Raw genomic sequence first — 24639 nt, forward strand, 5'->3', positions numbered from 1 at the left:
AAGATGAAATGTGCTGTTTATTGCAAACCCCAGTGGGAAAACCATAACTCAGGTCCCTGGATTTCTGGAGCAAAGTCATGACATCCACAGCAAAAAATAACACACCTCCTGAAAATCAGCTCCTGGCATGAGAATGAACCCTGTGATGGAACATTTGACCAAGATACAAGTGACCACGTGCCCAGAAATTCCCCTCATGAATTTCTGGGCCCTGTTGGACCCTCCAAGACATAAAGTCAGGGGATCCCAGCAGTAATCTACCCTAAGATGGAAATGGCATATCTGCACGTCTTGGACTGGCAATGAGCAAGCTGCCGGACTAGGTAGCCCAGAATCCATGTCACCTTTCAGAGTTATACTGGTTACCCCCCCACGACCCAGATAACACATATGGCCCTATGTGAAGTGCGAGGTGGGCAGTGCATAGGACAAGCTGTAGGAGGACGAAAAAGCCTAAGCTTGGAGTGTGGATGGATTGGCTTGGTGTGTGTCTGCAAGCCCAAAGCATATGGTGGCCACACTACAGCCTCATGCAAGGGTGGCCTTGAAAGACAATGATAGAGGAATATTTTCCCAATGGGTGGACTTGGGGGCATTATATCTTGCCCCCAAGTACTCTGTGTCAAAGTGGTCTGATGTTAGAACATGTACAAATTCGTAGGCAGTGGTGAATCACATATCCACTTGGACAAGGGCCTGGAAATAAAAAAGTGGCAAGGAGGCCTGGAGTAGAGACATGTGGATAGACAGATGGGAATGGACATGAAGTGTGAAGATCTTTGTGTCCTATGTTAACACCCAAAAGAAAGCATCCACTACAGAAGAGGGACTAAACAACTAAGTAGACAAAATGACTTGGGCAGCTGACATGAAGCAGCCTTTGTCAGTGTTGGTATGATGGGCACGTATATGAAGTGGCCACAGCAGCAAGGATGGAGGTTATGCAGGAGCCCAATAGCATGAACTCCTATTTAGCAAGGCTGAGTTAGCTATCCTGGCCTCTGAATGTTCACCCTGCCAATAACAGAGACAAAAGCTAAGCCCTCAGTCTGTCACTGTTCCTCTGGGAGACCAACTGGCCACTTGGTGGCAAAACGACTACACTGGACCACTTTCATCCTGGAACGGCCAATGGTTCCTTTTCCCAGGAATAGACCTGGACTCTGGATATGCGTATGCTTTTCCTGCCCACAGGGCCCTAGCCATCACCACTAGTGAGGGGCTTGCAGAATGCCTGATCCACAGGCATAGAATTCCATGCAAAATAGCATCCAACTAGGGAAGCCACTTTACGAAAAAGGGGATGTGAGTGTGGGCCCAAGATTACAGTAGGAGCCCCTGATTGAAGCAGTGTCCCCAGTTGGAGGAATGCATGGGTCCAGGCACCAAAGTGTGGAAGCAGGAGTAGCCCCACCTGCAAGTACTCCCAATGATTATTGAGGGACTTCGGCTTCCCAACCCCTCATCTCTAGGTTGTGCAGAGTTTGACATCCTGGTTCCCGAGAAGGCATGCTCTCACCAGGGGACACGGAGAGAGTCCCGTGGACCTACAAGCTATGGCTGTGATGCTGCCTGGGTACTTTGGGTTCCTTGTTGCAGAGACTAGCAGGAAAGATGAGCCACCATCCTATTAGGAATCCCCGACCCTGAGAAGCAGGAGGAGGTGGAGCTGCTGTTGCATGACAGGTTCAAGGGGTAAGATGTGTGGAACTCAGGAGACCCATTATGGTGGCTCTTGCTACTACTCCCTTGCCCAGTTGTGAATGTGATGGACAAGCATAGGAACCCAAGTCTGAGCAGCATATAGTTACCAGGGATTCAGATTCCTCAGGAATCAGGGTTTGGGATAAACCACTAGGTAAACCACTGAGACCAGCAGAGGTGATAGAACGGACAATGGAAGAGGGAGACGGTGGGTACCAGTCGTGACTCTGAAACCATCTGCAGTGTCACGGGCTGTAGTTCGTTCCCCTAACCGCCCTTTTCTGAGGTACCCCTCAGGAAGAGAAGCCTGCCAGAGCCCTGGAGGAGCTGGCCCTGATCATGGATGGAGAATTGCATCGACACACGGCACGGAGTGGACTGTGGTACATACAGACGTGCACCACTCAGATCCACCTTCAAGAAAAGAATGCTTTCCAGCCACAAGGAGTATGGTTAGCTGACAGCTCCCAACTGTTGGCTCCTTTGGTGTCTGCATCAGTGTTCAAGCTGAGGTCATGTTCCTGTGTTCCTCCAACAATGACTTGAGAAAAGCTTTGGTAAAAGGACCTAAGTAGGACACCTCTAATAGGAAATCTTTGCTCCAGAACATCTTATTGGGCTTGCAGACTTTGTCAGGGCTACTGCACGGTGTGATGCCCCCTCCTGCCCCATCTTTCTTCTTCCTCTTTTCTTTCACAGGTGTTTTTCCCCAATAAGCCTTTTGCACTCCTAACTCCACTTTAGCATCTTCTTCCTAGCCATCTGAATCTGCAACATTGGTGTCTTGGATAAATATACAAGCCCTCCACAACTGATCATTTTGCTTCATTGTATAATCTGCCATGGAGATTCCAGATATTTTTGTAGTGCAGTTGTTTCTACCACTTACCCACTGATTGAATAATGTTCAACCTCCTAGATCTAGCTGGATAAGGTGATTACATCGAAGGTTATGCTTACGTTCTCCCTGCAAATGGTAGTTAGCCATAGCAGAATCCTTGAAATGGATGAGGTGATATAGACAACGCAATTATGCTCGTGAAGACTTCTCCTGAACAGTAAAGATGTTCACAATGAAAGGGTCTGAAGAGCACCACGTCTGGAAGTTTGCTTCTCTTATTGCCTTGGAATCTTCATTCTTGGACACCTGGGTTAACTTTCATGGGTTGTCCTGAAGTCTGTTTTTCATTCTTAAGAGAAAAATGCTTAAAAACCTGATGTCATATTTCTAAAATTTTCATATTTACTAGTGTCATGGTAATAATCGTTTAACGGCAAGCTGCAAGCATTAGGAGTTTAAATTGTAGCACAAATGCTCTAGAACATGACTTTTTAAGAATTAATATTATTTGCCTCTAAGTAATTTTCTTTTTGTGCTGATCTTACTCAGTCTAGACACTGGACTCTTAATTATGAGAAAAATGGCATTGGCTCTTTGAAAATCACACTGAGTAACATTAATGTTTATTAACTAGCAAGATTTTCTAGATCTAAGATCTTAATAATAAACAATGCTTAGCTCTGAAATTTAAACAAGGACTCACAGATATTTTCTGGAAGTAACTCTAGTATCTATCTCTAGGCAAGGAGTTTATAATAGCTAATTCTAAGTAGACCAACATAACCAAAAACACCTCACAATTGGTCTTATTCTAACATCCTTGTTAGCACATTAGCAATAAAGTTGAAAAGGGGCAGGGGGAGTGGAGAGACACTCTATATTCCCTATTCACCAAGTAGCACCAAGTAGTTCTAGAAGTATTTCACTGGTCGGCAAGAAGCAGCTCTGATTAAAGCTTACTGCAGACAATAAACAGAGGGTTTTAGCGCTATTTGTCTATCACTTTTCAAGGGCACTCAGCTAAAACAAATGCTCATACATTGTTAAGGATAAATAATACATATACCTTCTCCTGCAGAGGTGAAACCTCACTCACCAATGATTAAAAATTGCAGATTCCAAGGAAAGAGAGCTCATAAGACAGACGATATGCATGGCTCATGCAAATCTATTATGTGTTGAATTCGAGTGCCTAGATTTGCATGCCTAATTGGGAAGAATGCCATCTTGGTTGCACTAACCAGGAATCACGTATCAAGCCCAAGATCAGTAAAGTCTTTGACTTTGCAGGGATGTGACAAGTATTAAAATCAGAAAAAAAAATGTTCTTTTATGTAATTCTAGTGGAGAACAATATGGCAATATGTACCAAAATTACAAACACTCTGACCTTTTGATCTAGCAGTCCCACTTCTGGGAATGCGTTCTACAGATTTATTTCAAACATGTAAAAGAACGTATGCTTTTTACTGCAGCAAATTGAAAGAAGTAAAAGAGAGAGAAAGAAAGAGGGAGGGAGATTGGGAGAGAGAACAACGAAAGATTCAAATGTCTATCAATAAGGTATTGGTCAAATAAATTATAAATCACATCTATAAATGGAATACTATATCTTATATTAAACAAAGGGTAAGGTGATTTCGTATATGTTGCTATAGAGAGATTTCCAAGATACATTTTAAGTGGAAAAAAGCAAGGTGCATGATGGTATATAATATGCTAACTTTGCTGTATAAAAAGGGATCAGTAAGTATATTCTCATTTGCTATTATTTGTGTTGACTCGGCAAAGACACACAAAAAGCTAATAAAAGATGGAGTACAGGGGTTAGAGTAGAATTTTCCAGTGTATACTTTGTTTATATTGCTTGATTTTTGAATCATGTGAATGTTTTCCATTTAAAATGAAATACAAATGGTTTTTAAAAGATGTCTTTTTGTAAACAAACTGAACTATAAACCAAACAAAATTTTAACACAACCAAAGCAATTTATAATGTCCTAGTTGTATTCTCTAACAGTGGAATAAGGCTTACATCTGCCCTCAAATGTATCAGGTAGTTCAGAAAACATTGTATTTTTTAATGTCTGCCTCCTCTTATTCCCATTCTTATTTATTTAACACCTTAATTGTATTACTTATAGTGACTAAGAAGCATTCAAGGATGAAGAGTCTGTGAAAGACTCAGTAAACTGAAATTGCATTATAATTTTTTGGCAGACCTAGATCTCACAGACCATAATAGATAAACTGCCTCCTCTATTTTGTGAGCAATATTTATATTCCTCACAAGGCTCTGCCTTGAATTTTAAAGAGGAACAAAGTGACAGCCTCAACCTTTCCCATAACAAAACCTCCATTAGATTATCTACTTTTTCTCCCCCCTATAAACACCAAGTTCACTTGAACACGGATGCCTCCTTAATAAAAGTCTGAGTCAAAACTGAGTGACCTGTCTCACCTTTAGTTGTTCACGGAAAACAAAGTGTTCAGGCTCTAGAATGTCCTCAGGTTGAAGACCAAGTGACCGGTGTTCAGCATCATATTGCAGGTTCACTTCTTCTTGTCAACAGCACCCATGACAAGTGTCCAATCTGGCTCCTCCCAGGAGAGTAGGGAGGACAATGGATGTACACCAATCACAGTGTTACAATTCTGAAAATGGCATGAGGACAAGTTCTAATTTGGGTTTAGAGCTATCAGCCGCATCAGTGATTTTGTTATAGAGCAAATCAATTTAGTAAGTGAATATGGATGAACATCTCACTTTAGTGTTTTAGTGAAACATAAAGACTAACAATAATGGTGTAACTGTGGAGGGCTATGGAGGAGAACCTTAGCAGCAGGTAGTATAGTACAGCTCTCAACTGCAGCCAAACTGCTTGGGTTTGAATCCTAGCTCTGCTGTCATTTATCAACGGTGTGACTTTTGGCAAGTTACTCAACCTATCTGTGCCTCACAAGTTAAGAAGATGGGGATAATTAACAGTGCTGAACCACAGGGATGTCGTGAACATCAAAAGGGTTTAATATAGGTAGAGCATCTAGATTGGGCCCTGGCTGATAATAAACACTCATTGTTAATGTTTAGAAGAAACATGAGAATGAAAATTGTAAGCCTGGATCCCTGCCACTGATTCACACGACCAGCAACTGTGCTTTTGTCTCATCTCCCTCTTGGATTATGAGTTTGTTACTCCCCTCTTGCTTGATATGTGTGCCTTAAAACAGAACGCAAATTGCTCAGGTGCCTAAACCACACTGAAGAAAAGCAGAAGATGTTCACATGTTTTATACTCCTATGTCTAGGCAAGTATATATATCTGAACATTTTAATAGATCAGTTTGTTAAAAAAAAAAACTACACATTTTTAGTGTTATTCTCAAATTTTTGAAGGAAAAGGATTCAGAAATTCATTATATTTTAAGGAGATATAATATGGTATGCTATCCCTTTCATGTATTAACTCAATTCCTAAATCTTAGTTACATTAAAGACTTAAAAGTAGATGAAATGACTCATGTTAATATCTAACATGACCTATGTGTTTTAAAAGTTATCTGGCTAAATTTGAATCCTGAAATCCTAAGTCTAAGATGGAGAACACAGATAACTTCTTTTCCAGAGAAGAGCTGGAAAGACAAATGTGACTTCAAGGGTTAACCTCCTTGTTTTATATGCATTCTGGTGGAAGTTATAGCATTTTTCAGTCCAATGGGTATTGGGTGCCTTGACATATGTCTACCTTGCAAGAACTCAGAGACCCTCATAATAAATACTAAATAGAACTTAGCACAGAGGTTAAAACTATAATTTTTTGAAATTTGAAGAGGTAGAAATAATCTTACATTTAAACAGATCGCGATACTTAACGCACTTCTGAAGCACTGAGAAAGAATTTAATAGATTCTGTCTTCTAAATACAGTAATAAAGTATATATAGTTCTTGGACCTTAGTTCTTGGTACAAGGTTAATTCATAACAGATTACCAAGAAATTACTGATAAGCAGATACGGTTCAAGTGCCCCAAACCCTAATTCTTATAGAAAATTATTTTTCAAAGGAAAGAAATGTCACGTGAAAAAGTGTCGCAAATTTTTAATTCATCAAAATGAGATTCTTACTCAAAAACGGGGATGCCAAATAGCTCAAACGTGGGTTTTCATCCTTAAAAGAGCATGTTAGAAGTATAAAACTTTGCTAACAAAAAGGCAATAACATATTTCCTATGAACCTTTGTTTTGCCGGTTTAAATTTCTAACTTTGGCAAGATGCCAACTAAATTTGTTAAGCTGGTCAAACTCTTTTACCAGCTTAGGCCAGTTCCCCAGAGGACTCAACCACAGCACTGATGTTGACTTTCTGCTGTATAAAAATAAACAGGCACCTTGACCCCCACGACTCCAGGAAAAAATCAGAACACAAAGAGAAAGTGGACTTTTAGATTTTTAATTTTTTTAAAGATTATCTATATATATATATATATTAATAAAAGTGCAAAGAATAGACCTTCATGTTTAAATTATATTCTAAAATAAAATATATATTTCCATGAACTGCAGGAGACAACTGGCAAGTAAAGAGCCTGAGAGAGTCCAGTCCCTCTCCATCACTACAATGGACATATATTTGAAGGAAGCACCTATGAAAAATAGTGTTCACAACACACCTGGTAACACAGAGAGCTTCTGGGTGTTCTTGAAAGCAGTTTGTTTGCATGTCAATCTAACATGAAATGAGGGGAAAATCAAATTCATAAACAGAAATGACATTGCTTAGAACAATCTATTATTCTGTACTCTTGTTTTATTTGCCCTGGAGCCTAGCACCTCCCATGGAGCAAGCCACCTTCACACACGCGCTCGTGAAACTATCACCTGCGTGCCTCAAATGGTGATAGTTCCTTGTGCGACAAGTCTTCCCTGTTCATAACACTGCTGATTTAGCAATTTAGCGTCATAGCTGAAACATCTGGTTAGAACTGAACGTTCTTTTTTTTTTTTTTCAAGTAAACAAACTTTTAAAACATAGCATCATAACATTCGGCTCTGTTACACATAGCTCATGTTTTGGGCTTGTTTTCACCAAAAGGTCTTAAAGGAACAAGAGTTATATAATATCTGCTGTTTCTTATGTATTTATGGCCATGGTGGCAATAGGTTGCAGAAACAATAGAAACTTTCAATAATAAAAAAAGATATATGACTCTGAACTTTTTTTTTCTTTAAAGCAATCTGGGATATTTCAAAAATTCAAATTCAAAAACTGATTTCCACTGTGGTGTCAGCAGCTACATGCCCACATGAAAATGATGCCTCAGTTTTTACTTGGCTTTCTTTTATTACTCCTTTCCTTTTTCAGAACTGACAAAAATTTCTATTTTAGAAAAGATATGTTCTATACACTGTGCCTGTAGCAACATATCCGTAATACTGGCTATGACAGAATTTTGCCTCATGAATGTCAATAATATGCTCTCACTGAATCTGGATGAAGTTAACATTAAAATACAGATAAGCTACAATCAATTATGCATAACTTGTAGACTCAAAAGTCCATGGTCTCTCCTCCCCTTCTTTTTGACCTGTTATAAAAATAATTTTGGTTACAAGTGTCTACACAGCACCAATTTTATTTCAAAAGCAGCATCTTTCCTCAGCCACCCAAATCAGTCTACACGTATACATGCTCAAATATCTTTTCTCATTTACTTCTGTTCTGTAATTCTAAAAGACCGGTAATTGCATTAGATCTTGTCTCCATCAAAAATCATTTAGCAATTATTAAAACAATCAATTACAATGCCCTAAAAATACCCACGGCCACTGAATTAAATGAGAAGTTCCCCGACATGCAACTGTGTAATCGGAGAATTATGCCTGCAGTTGTGGAGCACTGTGGTGTGTAATAGCAGAAGGAACAGGTCTCTAACAGTAAAAAAGCATTTCATAAAACTTTGTCATATATAAAATATCTTATTAATTGTCATCATTCCACTGATGATTAAAGCATAAGTGTTCGCTCTGCTTTCTGCTGTGGGACAGTCGGGGGTCATACAACCTCAAAAAATAAGGGGGCATCTGTTTCTCAGGCTGACAAAAGCTCAGTTACACTGCTTCTCTCTCAAACTCGTCTGCACTCACACACACATACACAAAGCATCCACAGTTTTAATCTTCCTGACACTGTTGCCACACTTTTTTCCCACTTCCAAAAACCTGTCAGGAAAATGTGATTGCAAAATAATTATTCTTGTCTATACCCAGCCTGGATCTCCATTGCTCATTTTTATGATTTTATGATTTTGAAAGATAAAGCAGAAGGAGAACAGGCATCATTCATCTTCCTCAAACCCTTTGGTTTCCACTTTCAATGTTACAGTGAATGTAGATTTGACTCAGCAGGCCTGGGTCAAAGGCTTTACAGATACTGAACCTGAAGTGCATTAGGAGAATAAACATCTGCTGTCATGGCATAGGACAATTTAAAAAGTAGCATCCGTGAAGAGTTTACAAGAGTCACCTAAAAATTTCATAAGAAATGAAAGAATTTGTAGGAGGGACAGAATCATGTAACAAAGGTCAAAAGGTCAAACGCAATCGGGTAACAATTACATTCTTTGAAAAATACTTCATGTGCACATTTTCTGCCCCAAGTGCACTAAGTCCTTCTTAAGTCTCCTATCTGTAAACATGGTGGATCCAGAAAGACATATATTAAAGGAAGAGATTACATTGATTAACAAAGGAATAGAAGAACAAACAAAAAGATTTCAGAGCAGGTAAGGGCTACCTTTTAAAGGAAAGTGCTTTAAATATGTTTCTGCAAAAAATATGACTTGGAGGCAAATCTGAAGTTTTGACACTTAATGCTTTACTCAGAGATTAGTCAGAGTTGTTCTTCTGTAGGGGCAACTAAACTGAAATGTAAAACAAAAAGAATTGTCCAATTATGACATCACAAAATCCCAGGGAAAAACTAGGAATCAAAGCTCCCTTTGATTAAAAATTCCCACTTCGAATGCAAAGTGCAAGAGCAAAAGCTTCAAATGATGACAGGCAGGAAAGTCACAGTACTCGCTCTCCCGTACTCCCCCCCACTTGACTCCCTCATGCACACTACAGACAGTTTATTAACTAATTCTCAGCTCTCCTGGCACGTATATCCATTGCTCTGTTGGATTCTTCATAAAGTCAGGCCTCCATTCCCAGTAGTTTAAAGTAATGAAAAAGATAGATAGATACGAAGAAATACATTCAAAAAGCGAAGAACTCTGGAGTGTGACGTAGCTCATGTCAGTAATGGCTGATATACTGTGGGAGGAACATTAAAGTTGAGATAGTTACATACAGCGTGGTCAGGCTGCTGTGCCTGTGCTTCCTGGAATTCTAACACTCCATCTACTCTTCTTCCAGACCCTAACAGAGCTATAGGTTCTAACTGAGTACCTGAGATCAGAATCAGGTTGACAAATGCTTGACACACTTGAAATTATTTCAAAAGGGAGAAATGAAGAAAAAAGTTACCCAAGTTGAAAAATAAGGAGTTCATTATGGACAGAATAAAACTAAGGTAAACATGTATGGACACAAGTCAAAATGAAAAACTGAACCCAAGAAGGAAAGGAGAGAGAGGGAGGGGGGAAAAAGGAGGAATTGGGAGAGAGATGTGCTGGCCCTTCCTGGAAAGATTCCTTGTTTCCTGATTTAAGTGCAAGATACTCTTCTGAGGGGACAATGCTGTTCACGCCATCGTCACAAGTACACCTAAGTGGTCACGAGGACCAAGCGGTAGACAGATCCCAGTGAACACAGTAAGAAGTCGGCGGCTGCCTGGTCCCCTCTCATGAGGGAGGGCACAGAAACTGGAGATGTGGCCAATTCTGGTGGCGGAGTAGAAGGAATCTGTGGTAGAAAATACCAAAAACAGCCCCCTACCCATTTTAGGGGGAAATATACAAAACCCCCCTGAAACCTAAACAAAAGAAAAGAAAACAAAACAAAACAGAGCAACCTTCTCCCTCCTGAAGGAAACCTCATGGGAACAAATGCCCTGCGAGTCCTAATGTGTGTGTTCTCACAAGGCTGGCGGAGGTTATTTTGTTTTGGATTCCACAAAAATTTTGTCTCCATCCCTAATGCCAAAAGAATGCAAGGCTCGAGAGCTGTACTTCATTTCCTCTGGGCCAAAGGGCGCTTCATGGTCAAAATAGTAGAGAAGCATGTTGCTAGTGGGTAATTGCACTAGAGTTTTTAATTGTTTCTTTAGTTCTGCAACTGTTTGGTCCAGACGAATGGTCATTTCTTCCACCTGGTCGTTAAAGTGGACTTCTACTTTCGCACTGCTCTGGGGTCTCAGGTCCACTTCCGCCAAAGGCTCCAACTTCCCATATTTTGTGACTAGCTCATGATACCTAGGAGGATAAAAAAACAAGACAAAACAAAACAGTGACAACTTAAGCCACTAGCGCATGAACTATTGACTTCTTCAGAACTACAGGTAAACTACACTGTTATTCTCAACATCTTTCTAATATCCTAGTCTAATATTATATCTACTTGCCTGCCTACCTACCTATCGGGTGACTATTGTGGAATCTGTGATCTGAAATCGTTGCCCTTTTGAGGCCACAGTAAAACCCCATTCTTGTGGATCGGGGAAGAGAGTCTCCTAAAGATGGCCAACATGCCTGCTGCTAATCTTTACATAAGAATCAGCTGAGAAAGGAAAGGAGAACCTAGAAAAAAAGTAGACACTACAAAGATTATAGAGAGAAGTCTAATCACTCTGTAGAGCCTGCTTGCTTGGGCATCATCATCAAGGCAGGCAGATATCTAAGCACGTGTTCCTTGGTAACAGATGGGAAGATGGACGTAGGCCAGCAGTTTCTGACCCCTGGAGAAGGCATAAGTTACAAACAAAAACATCTAGTTGTATGTTAGCTGTTAACTCAGGTTTTTCAGTGATGCTTTGTTGAATGTTCCAGCCTAGCCTAGTTGACTGTAACACAAGGAGTTTGTGGAAGAGTCAAGAATACGTTCTTGTAAAAAAGTGGTAAATGAGGGACACAAGTTCCTTGATCAAGGCAGGAATAAACAGCCAAAGACACCAAGAAGAAAGTGAATTATAGAGGTGAGACTAGGGCCCAGGAGGACAAGTTTCCATGTGGAAAATCTTGTCGCCGCTGCCAGCCTTGGAGGATCTAGGTTTGATTTCATTGAGAAAGCTGAGCAGTTTCCTACAAACCAGAGAGGGGGAAAATGCTGAAAAGATCTAATATTAGCTTTATTATAACCAAGATATACTGAGGTTAATTTGGGATCAGAATACAATGGTCATAAGATTACCCCCGCCACGTTCTCCACCCTACTTTTGGCTTTGACTCAGTTAAATCAGTGTTATAATAAGGTTGGTAGGAACACGGAAGCTGTAGTAAGACATCTGTGGTCAGGGATGGAAGTAATCATGTCCATGAAGGGGAGTACCAGGTATGGTAAAATAGCACTGGCCTTGGAGTCAGAAGACCTGACTTCAGAGTCTTGACTCCATCTTATAATTAGCTGTGTGACTTACCAACTCACTCAATCCTTTTGGATCTCAGATTCCTCACTAGTAAAACTGGGATAATAAGTCTGCCCTTCCTACCTTATAAGACAGCCATAAGAATCATATAAAATAACAGATGAGTAAGCACTTTGTAAGTTCTAAGTTCATATGCAAATAAAAAGTATTAACATTACATTCCTGCTGTCTGGGACTTACATTATTAAAACACACACACCACTAAGAAAATATATGATTGAAATCTACTTAGGTAGGATTTCTTGGAAAAGGTGATGGTACGATGAAACAGATTATAGAATCGTCTTCTCCCAGGACTTGAGCCCCAAATGGTATTCTTTTAAAAGGGTAAAATATTACCAGCAGCAACTAATACAGGAAAAGAGGAAACTGCCTTATTGCCATAACCTTTTAAAAGGAACCAAAAGCTCTGTACCATGTGGTTCTGTTAAGCAAGGGTCCTACCTCAACCCCCAGAAGCCATTATGGAGAAAGAAGGTAAGGAAACAAAATCCTGAGCATACTGACCAATACTTCCTAATCTAGAGCAAACTGGGCTGGGGGGTAAGGAGTCAGCTGGAAGACTGAGGAAACACCTTTGGGACCAGAAGTCTCTACATCCCACTGCCAGGATGTCAGGATCTTAGCAATGGCAAACAAAACAAAACAAAACAGTCCACACAAACAAAATACAAAACTACCAGGACTTGAAATTTTCCAAGGCTCCAAACTGAAAAAGTGAAATGATTCAAAGTCCAAAGGTATCTTTCCTTCACCCAATCTCCTAGCATATGCCTTTAAGTAAGTGAAAGTAGGTTATGATAATTTAATAAAATCTTGGAAAAGACAGCAGAACCTAGGGGTCAAATAAGCTGAACCCAATTCTACGGATATTTTCCCTTCAGACTACAGAAAAGTAGATAGACTTGTAATACCTCAGGCTCTCAAGCTCTGCCCAGGAGGGACAAAAGGAACAATGGCAAAGGGGTCAAGGAGTTTACTTATACTATGTTTCAGTAAAGAGATGGTGTAGATAGAGGTATCCACTTTTATACATAAGCAAGAACATAAGACACAAAATGGCAACTAAGCACATACCACTGCAAAAGGAATAAAAGAGAGAAACACATTAAGTAAAAGGCAGAGGCAGAACTCAATCTGAAAGAAAACATAACTGAATGAAAAGAAAATGCCCCACAAATACTCTAAGGTCTAGAAATTAATAAGTGCATAAATATAATAAAACAGGAGCTCAAAGATAAATGATAAACAGCAGAATAAGATGAAAAGGGAGATTTCAGCACCAGTGAAAGAAACAGGAGCAAAATAACACATTACCTACCAAGTAAGTAAATTAGGAAGTATGACCCAGGAATATTATACCTCACCAAGTTTTTTTCAGAAATAAATTCAACAAGCAAATATTCTGAAACAAGAACTTAGGTAACAGGGCACCCATGAGTCCTTCTGAAGAAGAAAAACACTACTCAACAATGAGATTAAAGAACTAGTGTTAAGCCCTGAACCTATTTAAATATAAAACTAAAACTTAAAATAATAACTGTATAATCCTAGACTTATTTATACTTGACACTATAGTCAACTGAATTTATCTCAAGCACAAACATATCTGTACACAAAATTATGGTCCCTGTGCAGAAACTAGTCTGCAACTGGTCAAGTCTAGCTACAAATTAAATGACCTATAAATTAGGACACTCTAAAAGGTCTTACAGTTTTCTCAAAATCAACATGTCCAGAAATAATTCATTGTTACTCCCCAACCATCTTCTCTTCTAGTCTTCCTTATCTCAGCAAATGGCACCAGAAACTGTCTAATCAGCCTAGCAAGAAACGGAATAGTCATCCTGATTCCTTCCTATCTCTCCTCTCCACTTCTCCCACTCAATCAATTGCCGTGTCATACTAATTCTATTCCTAAATATTTCATGAATCTATCTTCATCTCTCTTGCCCACTTGTCCTGTAAATTCAAGCCACTATCATTAATAACCTGGACTGCTACAGCTTTCTTTGGATGCATAAGCTGGGTAATTTTCCTCAGTATTTGTTTCAGCCTCCTCCTAGAATGCCTTTCTGTGCTGCAAAGCTGAAAACTACATTTACCACACTCCTTTGCAGGTAAGATTTAACTTCCATCAATCTCATTCAACAGCCCTGGGGAGAGACATCGTGGATTTAGCAGACATGGAGTGGGAACAGCTTGTGTAGAGGCTTCCTAATTACCAGATTGTGGTTCAAGCAGTGTGTTCCTGGAGTCAACACCCTTGGCAGCAGCTTGCTGATCTCCAGATCACAGCTAAGGTGGTGTGATCCAGCACCAGGGACAGTGGCTTCCTGAGTCTCCCCTTATCTGATGCTAGCAGAGGTAGCAGTGCCCTTGGTGGGCTAGTTCTGCGGTACTGCTCTAGGGATAATCCTAGGGAGGCAGCCCTTCCAAAGATTTTGTAAGCACCTTATTCCCTGTATGAAATCCCTTTCTTCTTAAAATAGCTAGTTTGTGGCTTCTGTTATCTATAACTGAATTTCAAATGATACTCTTTCAAATGGTTTCCCAAGACTTCAGGCTGGTCCCCAATTGACCCTTGTCTATATCACAGCCAAGGTCATTGTCATAAAACACAAATTTGACCACAACACTCCTCTACTTAAAATCACACAAGACCCATCAGAATAAAGCCCTAACTCTTTAACATAATTGTGGTAGGCAAAATTTTGGCCCCCCTAAGCAGAGAACCCAGTTAAGCCATCCTGTGCCCACACTTTTGACACATAAAAACTATAACATAATAAGTATACATTGTTTTAAGCCACTAAGTTTATGGCAATTAGTTACAGCAGCAATAGAAAACTAATACATTGATTACAAAAGGCCCTTCATGATTTCGTTCCTACCTAACTTTCCAAATTTATTTTGTGCCATTGACATTACCACTCCCTGTACTTGCTTTCCACTTATTTAATCTTTTTTTTTTTTTTTAAACATCTTTATTGAAGTATAATTGCCTTACAATGGTGTGTTAGCTTCTGCTTTATAACAAAGTGAATCAGTTATACATATACAATATGTTCCCATTTCTCTTCCCTCTTGCATCTCCCTCCCTCCCACCCTCCCCCACTTATTTAATCTTAAAAGCAATGTTTACTTATTAATTTTCAGGTAAATCCAGCAGGGTTTTACATATGGATAAAAGTTTGGATAGGGACTAGGGTAACAAATATTCACTCTTTATGCTGTAAAAATGAAGAAAAAGCATTAGAGTTGTGACTCACTATAACTCACTATATACACTGAATATCTTCCCCTAAAAGCTACACAAGTAAAGATCATGATTTTAAGATAATATGTTTACTCCTAAGTATCTTATTTTGGATTATCTTTAAGCAGGGCAAATCAGTAGATACAAGAAATCATGATTTTACAAAATGCCCAGTAAATTTTAGAAACCAATTTCTACCTAGTCTTCCAGCTTAGATATTTTATTCATTATTCAAAAGTTCATCTAAACTATGTCTGAACTATATCTGTATATTCTGTATTATCTGAGCTTTGCTTAGCATCAGCCCCAAAGCTATAGTCTTAAGCGGTAAAGGGCTTTTTTTCTTCCCAAAGCTATAGTCGTAAGTGGTAAATGATTTCTGATGACTAAGTAGTCTTCAAAATTAATGATCTCAATTTATATTCTACCAGTCAGTACTTCTATCTGATTATTAAAAAATATTTAATACTTATAAGTCTCACTTCTGAAGTGGGCAAAATGCTATAAGTCTACCTTGGATGATATTATTGACAAGGATGTACTGCACTAAGCAAATGTTAAATTGTAATACATATTTGTCTGTGTTTGTGTTCAGAACTTCTGAATATCATTCCTCCATGATCTCCTAACAGAAAATGATCAATCACAACAAAAACAAAATTTACTACACACAGCATAAAGGCCAGCATGACCACATGGGCAACTGAGAGTGATAAATGGGAACCAAATGCTAGCTGAAACCTTGTGAAGAACACTACCCACAGACAAACTGGCATTGTGCTTTTTTTTTTCTTCCTATTAAATAAAAACACCCACGAGGAGAAAAGCTTCTTTCAACTTTAAGGGTTTTTTAATGGTGAGCAGTTAAAAATCAGGCTACTGGTAGGGTGGGGCTGAAGGTGGCACTAACAAAGGGGGCACTGGGGAATGAACCCATGCTTAGTGGAGCTAGGGTAGGGCAGCTCCACTCCCAGTGCACATAAGTAAGCCTTCACACACTAGCCATTCCTGGTCCATGGCACACCTGCCTGATGTGACAGACACACGAGCAGATTTTAGTAGCATGATGGTCAGGTTGGGAGAGGTATGCCCCTTTCTCTTATTGCCCATTTTCACTCTTGATTCCTAAGATAGCTGGGAGCATTTCCTCAATCACAATCAGTCACAGGTCTATGAAGTTAGAATAAAGACTTGGCACACTACTTGAAAAAGACTGAATGTTCCTACCATAAATCTTAGTCTGAGGGTGAACTTATGACAAAACCTAAAACCCAAAGATGGATAGAGACTAAAGGTTAACTCATTTTCAGCTCTAACTAGTCTAAAACCTATTCTAACTAAATAATATGAACATTAAATATTTTACATAATTTTTAGGAACCTGGAAGACTAAAGGAGGCCTAGAACCAAAGGCTTTGAGCTGGCAGAAAGCTCGCACATTTGGACCTCATAGCTCCAAACCCATAAAAGAAGCGGCTCACAATCTCAAGGAGCATCCTAGAGAAAAATGATGGGATTTACATTTTATGCAGGTACATATACCACAATGGGATTACCGGTATCCCAGTAGTGTGCTCACAGGTGGCCTATAGTAGTCTTAAGCTAACAATTCTATTACTCTATTGATTCTCAAATGCAGACCCATATTGAATCAACTGGAGTCTTTATTCTAAATAAAGCTATTTTACTCCAAAATAAATCCCTAGTACATACATCTCTCTCTTTAAGGAAGGCAACAAATAAAACATGAAAAATCTCTTATGGTTCCCTTGGTTGAAACAAATCATTAAGTATAACTAGAGGAAAAACATTCACGAAATGTACTTTGTTTCCCAAGGCATTACGAAGGATTCAAAATACATTTCAAATATCTGATTGCTGTTATTTAATCCCTCTTGTATGGTATGCTTTCTCTCTTTTTGGTATGGTATCATATCATGGCATATCAAAGAAATCTCCCTAGCATTCTACAGCTGGGATTTTACACTCTTACTGAAACAGTTTCCTCAAGGTCACCAATATCTTATTTATTAAAACACATAAACATCACATTTCAGAGGCAGAAAGGATCGTAGAGATCATCTATTACATATTTTACAGCTATAGTAATAGAGGGCCAGTTTGCTAGCCCAAAGTCTATTAGCTAGTGAATGCAAGGGTGGAAATTAGAACTGAGGTCTTGTTCTCAGACCATCATTCTTTCTCAGGTCTCATCATCTTAATGGTTTGCTGCAATAATGAATAGTGTTCTAGAAATTCTCTCCTCCTTTCTACATTTCAAATGTCCCCTTTCAATCTCTCTTTACAGGTTCTCTTTTTACCATCTACACTTGGGTAGCACTCAAAACTCACTCCGATTCTTTTCCCTTTTCTCTTCGTGATCTTCCATCACAGAGCTCATTCTCTTACTTAGCTTAAGCCATAGATGTTTCCCACTTGTCTTCCTCAAGCTTCTGTATTTCACCTACCTCCAGAATTATTTATTCTCATCTTTCATGCATAGCAAAGTATCTGAAACTGAACTTAGTATTTTCCATATAGTTTTTCATCAAGGCTTGGGTCATAGAATTTTGTTCCAATTCACCATTTCTTAAATTCAAGTGCTGTCAAAATTGCCTAGTAAATGGATAAAGATACCTAGTCATATAATGGAATACCACACAGCAGTTAAAATAATTAATCTACATTTATCAATATGGTTAAAACCTTGATCAAAATGGCTCCATAAATGGACATTTTAATGCACTTCTGCTCCAAATACAGAGTAAAATGGATAAAATATGAAGGGGTTGAATTGCAAGAAGACATACCCAGGCTCAAAAACAACAGACATCTCCATGGACCAGAAACTGAACAGAAATACAAAGCATACAACTGAAACCACAGGACCACTGGACCCCAGGTCCAAAGCAGGCAGTAGCAGTCAGGAGTTAAGTTCCTGTTAGGCAAAGGAGATTAAAAGTACTCCACGGGAGAGAGAGGAACTCAAGACAGGTTCACTGCCTGAAGGAAGGGTAGGGTTAGGGTGACGTGAATAAGAAAATAAAATTTCTTATTTTGCATGAAAATAAGGAGGCAAAAAACTGCTGCAGATCCACTGCCTCGGGCTACCTCTTTTGAGCAATGGGTCTAGGTAAAAGAAGTAATAAGATAGCTCTACCAACAGGAATTGAATCAAATCACCTGCTGCTTAGGTGACTAGATTTATCCTAACTCTATAATCCGTGGGATAGGGTCTCCAAAATCCATTACAAGAGCTGGTTCTAGACCAGGGGTCTGGGGAGCTGGTTAGAGATAACTGCAAAAACCATTAGACAGGGAGAGGTAAGCTCAAACAGGAAGACATAACAATCCTCAATGTGTATGTATCTAACAACAGAGCTTCCAGATAATGAAGCAAAAACTGATAGAACTGGAAGTAGAAATAGACAAATCCACAATTACAGTTGGAGACTTCAGTACCCCTTTCTCAGTAATTGACAGAACAAGAAGACAGAAAATTGTTAACAATGTAAAGACTTGACCAACACTAAAAACTTGACCTAACTGACATTTTTAATACATATTTCCCAGCAACATCAGAACACATTTTTTTCTAGTGCATATGGAAGTCTAACCAAGATAGACGATGTTCTAGGCCCAAAACATACCTTAATAGGTTTAAAATAATTGAAATAATACAAAGTATATTATCTGATTATAATGATATTAAACTGGAAATCATTAACAGAACAACAACAATCCCCAAGAATTTGGAAAATACACAACACACTTGTAAATAACCCAAGGGTCAAAGAGGAAGTCACAAGAAAAATTAGGAAATATTCTAAATTCAATGAAAATAAAAATACAATATATCGAAAATTATAGAATGTAGCTAAAGCAGTGTTTAAAGGAAAATGTGTAGAATTAAATGTCTGTAAAAGCAAAGAAGAAAGTTCTCAAATCAATGATCTAAGCTTCCACCTTAAGAAACTAGAAAAAGATGAGCAAACTAAACTCAAAGCAAGAAGAAGGAAGGAACTAATAAAGATATGAGCAGAAATCAGTGAAATAGAATGCATATAAACAACAGAAAAACCATGAAACCCAAAGCTAGTCCATAATGTTAGTGAATTTGATAAACCTCTAGCCAGACTGATCAAGAAACGAAGACACCAATATCAGGACTAGAAGAGGAGACATCACTATAGACTCTACAGACACTAAAGGTTTGTAATAAATGAATATTATGAACAACCTTATGCCCATAAATTCAATAACTAAGATGAAGTGGATGAATTCCTTCAAAGACACAAATTACCAAAGCTCATTCAAGAAGGAACAAATAACTTGAATCAGGCTATATCTATTAAATAAATTTAATCATAGTTAAAACCTCCAGTAAAGAAAACACCAGACACAGATGGCCTCATTGATAAATTCTACAAAATAATTAAGAAAAAAATAATATTAATTCTACACAAACTCTTTTAGAAAAAAGAAGAGGAAAGAACACTCACAAACTCATTTTATGAGGCCAGCACTATCCTAGTATCAAAACAAGGCAAAGACATTAAAAGAAAATTACAGATCAATATCCCTCATGAAAACAGACACAAAAATCCTCAACAAAATATTAGCAAGTTTAACCCACCAACATATAAGAAGGTAATACATAATAAGCAAATGAGATTTATCCTGGCAATTTAAGGCTGGTTAAACATTTTAAGAAATCAGTTAATATAATTCACTGTAATGGACACTAAATAAGAAAAACTACATGAATTTCTCAAGAGATGCAGAAAAAGAAAAGGAAAGAGAAAAAAAAAGAAAATAAAAAAAGAAGTATAAGTCATATAGATTGGAAAAGAAGACATACACTGTGCCTCATCATACACAACATGATTGCCGACAATGAATTCACAAAAGAACTACTAGAGCTAATAAGTCTAGCAAGGTTGCAGGATACAAGGTCAATATACAAAAAACAATTGTACTTCTATACCTAGCAATGAACAATTGAAAAGTGAAATTAAAAAATAGTACCATTTATAATAGGACTTAGATACATGAAATCCTTAAGTAAAAATGTAATAAAATATGTGCAGAATTTTTGTGAAAAAATACCAAACACCAATTACTTAAAGAAATCAAAGAAAAATAAATGGAGAGATACACTGGTTCATGGACAAATAAATCGAGAGATATACTGGTTCATGGACAGGAAGACTCAATATTATTAAGATATCAATTCTACCCAAATTGTTCTACAGATTCAACACAGTCTCAATCAAAATGCCAGCAGAATTTTTTTTCTAGAATTCAACAAGCTTATCCTAATGTTGATATGTAAAGGCAAAGGAACTAGAATAGCCAAAATAACTTTGAAAAGAAAATCAAAGTTGGAGGACCCACACTACCTGGATCCCAAGACTTATTCTAAAGCTACAGTAATCAAGACAGCATAATACTGGCAAAAGGATAGACACAGAGATCATGGAAAAGAACAGAGAATCCAGAAATAGAGAGTCTACCTATATGGTTAATTGATTTTCAACAAAGGTATAAACTCAATTAAATAGAAAAAAGATAGTCTTATCAATGAATACCCCTAGAACAATGACACTCATATACCCAAATTAAAACAAAACAAAAAGTTAATCCATATCCTAAACCATATACAAAAATTAACTCGAATGAATAAATGTGCTTAAATGTAAAACCTAAAACTATAAAACGCCTAGAAAACATAAGAAATCCCTGTGATCTTAAGTTGGTCAAAGATTTCTTTGATATGACACCAAAAGCACAATCCATAAAAGAAAATAATCAGTAAGTTGAATGTCATCAAAATTTAAAACATTTGCTATTTGAAAGAAACTGATAAAAAATAAAATAACAAGCCAGACTGAGAGAAAATATTTACAAAACACATGTCTGGTAAGGGACATGTATCTGGAATATACAAAGAACCCTCAAAATTCAATAATAAGAAAACAAATAACCCAGTACAAAAGTGGGCAAAAGATTTTAACAGATACTTCATCTAAGAAGGTATTTGGATAGCAAAAAAGCTCATGAGAAGATGCTCTACACCACTAGTCACAAGGAAAACACAAATTAAAACCACAATGAGATACCATGATGTATCTATTAGAATGGCTAAAATTAAAGACAGAAACAAGAAAACTGAAAATACCAAGTGGTGGTGAGGATGTGGAGCAACAGGAACTCTCACATGTTGCTGATGGGAAAGCAAAATGGTACAGTCACTCTGGAAAACAGCTTGACAAGTTAAACACACACTTCCCAAATGACTCAGCAGTTCCACCTCTAGGTATTTACCCAAGAAAAATAAGAACTTATGTCCACACACAAACTCATAGGTGAGTGTTTATAATAGCTTTCTTAATAAATTGCCAAAAAAGGATAAACAACCAGAATGTACTTCAGCTGATAAATGTCTAAATAAACTGTGTACTACTGAGCAGTAAAAAGGATCTCACTAGTGATACACACAAGATAGATAAATCTCAAATGCATTATGCTAAGTAAAAGAAACCAGACTCAAAAGGCTACCTAGGGCTTCCCTGGTGGCGCAGTGGTTGAGACTCTGCCTGCCGGTGCAGGAGACATGGGTTCGAGCCCTGGTCTGGGAAGATCCCACATGCCGCGGAGCAAATGGGCCTGTGAGCCACAATTGCTGAGCCTGCGCGTCTGGAGCCTGTGCTCCGCAGCGGGGGAGGCCGCGATGGTGAGGGGCCCGCGCACCGTGATGGGGGGTGGCCCCCGCTTGCCACAACTGGGGAGAGCCCTCATACAGAAATGAAGATCCAACACAGCCATTAATAAATAAATAAAGCACACCTAGTATAGTGTAATTAAAAAAAAAAAAAAATTGATTTAAAAAAAAAAAAAAAAGGCTACCTACACCTCCTTTCAGAAAAGGATAGACTTACTAGACAGAAAATTAGCAAGATTAAGATCTGAACAAAACAATCAATCAACAGTGTCTAATTGAAATATATAGAACACTCCATCCAACAACAGCAGAATACACGAAGGTTTGAGGAATTCAAATTTTTTTTTGGGGGGGGTGTTATGGAACTGTTGTATATTCTGATTGTGTTGACGGTTATGTAACTGTAGTGTTTGTCAAAACTCAGAAATGTATACTAAAAAGGGTAGAACTATATGTCAATTATATCTCAGTAAACCTGATTTTAAACAAAGGACACTACTAAAAAATAATCATTTAGGAGGACCAATCAAGAAAAAAGAGAAAGGCAGAAATAAACATTAACAGGAAAGAAAAAGGAGATAAATACTGATATAGTACATTTTTTAATCACAAATATCCCTCATGTAATGATATTGAAGATCTACTGATAAATGAAAAAGGCAAGATGTGTACTTCTTTGTACCATTTATGTACAAAAAAATATGCACTGAATAGTAATGAGAACTATAATAAGAAACTAGTGTCAGTAGTTGCCTAGGGACCAAACACTTGAGTGGCTGCTAAGGATAAAAGTGAGAAAACTTTTGTTTTCCAAACAAAACCCAAAAGTGGGTTTTGGTCTATACCTTTTTAAAATTTTTCAAATGGGTATTATGTGGAAATATTACTTAGTCCAAATGAGAACTAAATAGAAGAAAATAATTTAAAAACTTAAACACCTACCCTCAAATAATATTATGAACAACTATAAAATTTTTTTTAAGTTTTTTTTTTTCTCTTTAGATTTTTTTTTTGATGTGGACCATTTTTTAAGTCTTTATTGAATTTGCTACAATATTGCTTGTGTTTTATGTTTTGGTTTTTTTGGCCGCAAGGCATGTGGGATCTTAGCTTCCCGACCAGGGATCGAACCCATACCTCACTGCATTGGAAGGCAACGTCTTAACCACTGGACTGCCAGGAAAGTCCCTGACTATAGAATTTTAAACTTAAAATAATTTCATAGAAAAATATAAAATTACCAACCCCAAACCAGAAAAGAACAGTAGAAAAGAATATTATAGTATAATTTTTTTTTTTTTAGAAATTCACGTTCTTTTATTTATTTATTTATTTATTTATTTATGACTGTGTTGGGTCTTCGTTTCTGTGCGAGGGCTTTCTCTAGTTGCGGCAAGCGGGGACCACTCTTCATCGCGGTGCGCAGGCCTCTCACCATCGCGGCCTCTCTTGTTGTGGAGCACAGGCTCCAGACGCGCAGGCTCAGTAATTGTGGCTCACGGGCCCAGTCGCTCCGCGGCATGTGGGATCTTCCCAGACCAGGGCTCGAACCCGTGTCCCCTGCATTGGCAGGCAGATTCTCAACCACTGCGCCACCAGGGAAGCCCTATTATAGTATAATTTAAAATATGAAAATATAGGGAAACATTCCCAAATAACGTTATAAAATTAATTCTGCAGTGTTGAAAAAGAACACTTAATATTTTACAACCAAGTTCAACTTGGGAATTCAGACTTACTATAATTTAGCAGTATAATTGAGCAATTTTGTAATGGTACAGGAATGGACAAATGAGAGGGTGTGGAAAAAAGGGAACCCTCTTGCACTGTTGGTGGCAATGTAAATTGATACAGCCACTGTGGAGAACAGTATGGAGGTTCCTTAAAAAACTAAAAATAGAACTACTATATGACACAGCAATCCCACTAATGTACATATACCCTGAGAAAACCATAATTCAAAAGGACACATGTACCCTAATGTTCATTGCAGCACTGTTTACAATAGCCAGGACATGGAGACAACCTAAACGTCCAATGACAGAGGAATGGATAAAGAAGTTGTGGTACATATATACAACGGAATATTACTCAGCCATAAAAAGGAACGAAATTGGGTCATTTGTAGAGATGTAGATGGACCTAGAGTCTGCCATACAGAGTGAAGTAAGCCAGAAAGAGAAAAACAAATATCGTACATTAACGCATATATATAGAATCTAGAAAAATGGTACAGATGAACCTATCTGCAGGGCAGGAATAGAGACACAGACGTAGAGAACAGACATGTGGACACAGAGGGGGAAGGGGAAGGTGGGACAAATTGGGAGATTAGGATTGACATATATACACTACCATGCATAAAATAGATAGCTAGTGGGAACATGCTATAAAGCACAAGAAGCTCAGCTTGGTGCTCTGTGACGACCTAGATGGGTGGGGTGGGGGTGGGGGTAGGAGGGAGGTCCAAGACGGAGGGGATGTATGTGGGCGAGGGGATATACATATAGCTGACTCACTTCATTGT

General features: G+C 38.2%; 1 protein-coding gene across 1 annotated transcript in view; it reads right to left on the reverse strand.

The window, feature by feature from the left end:
* Nucleotides 1-8163: 8163 nt before the first annotated feature.
* TBCEL (tubulin folding cofactor E like) overlaps nt 8164-24639 on the reverse strand; it is a 68567-nt gene continuing 52091 nt past the window's right edge. The window contains exon 8 of the mRNA XM_068554589.1: nt 8164-10960. Coding sequence (XP_068410690.1) covers nt 10642-10960 — 319 coding nt within the window. The 3' untranslated portion in view covers nt 8164-10641. The remainder of the gene's footprint in view (nt 10961-24639) is intronic.

This window comes from Eschrichtius robustus, chromosome 11 (assembly GCF_028021215.1).
Source record: "Eschrichtius robustus isolate mEscRob2 chromosome 11, mEscRob2.pri, whole genome shotgun sequence".
In the NCBI taxonomy this organism is placed as follows: Eukaryota; Metazoa; Chordata; class Mammalia; order Artiodactyla; family Eschrichtiidae; genus Eschrichtius; species Eschrichtius robustus.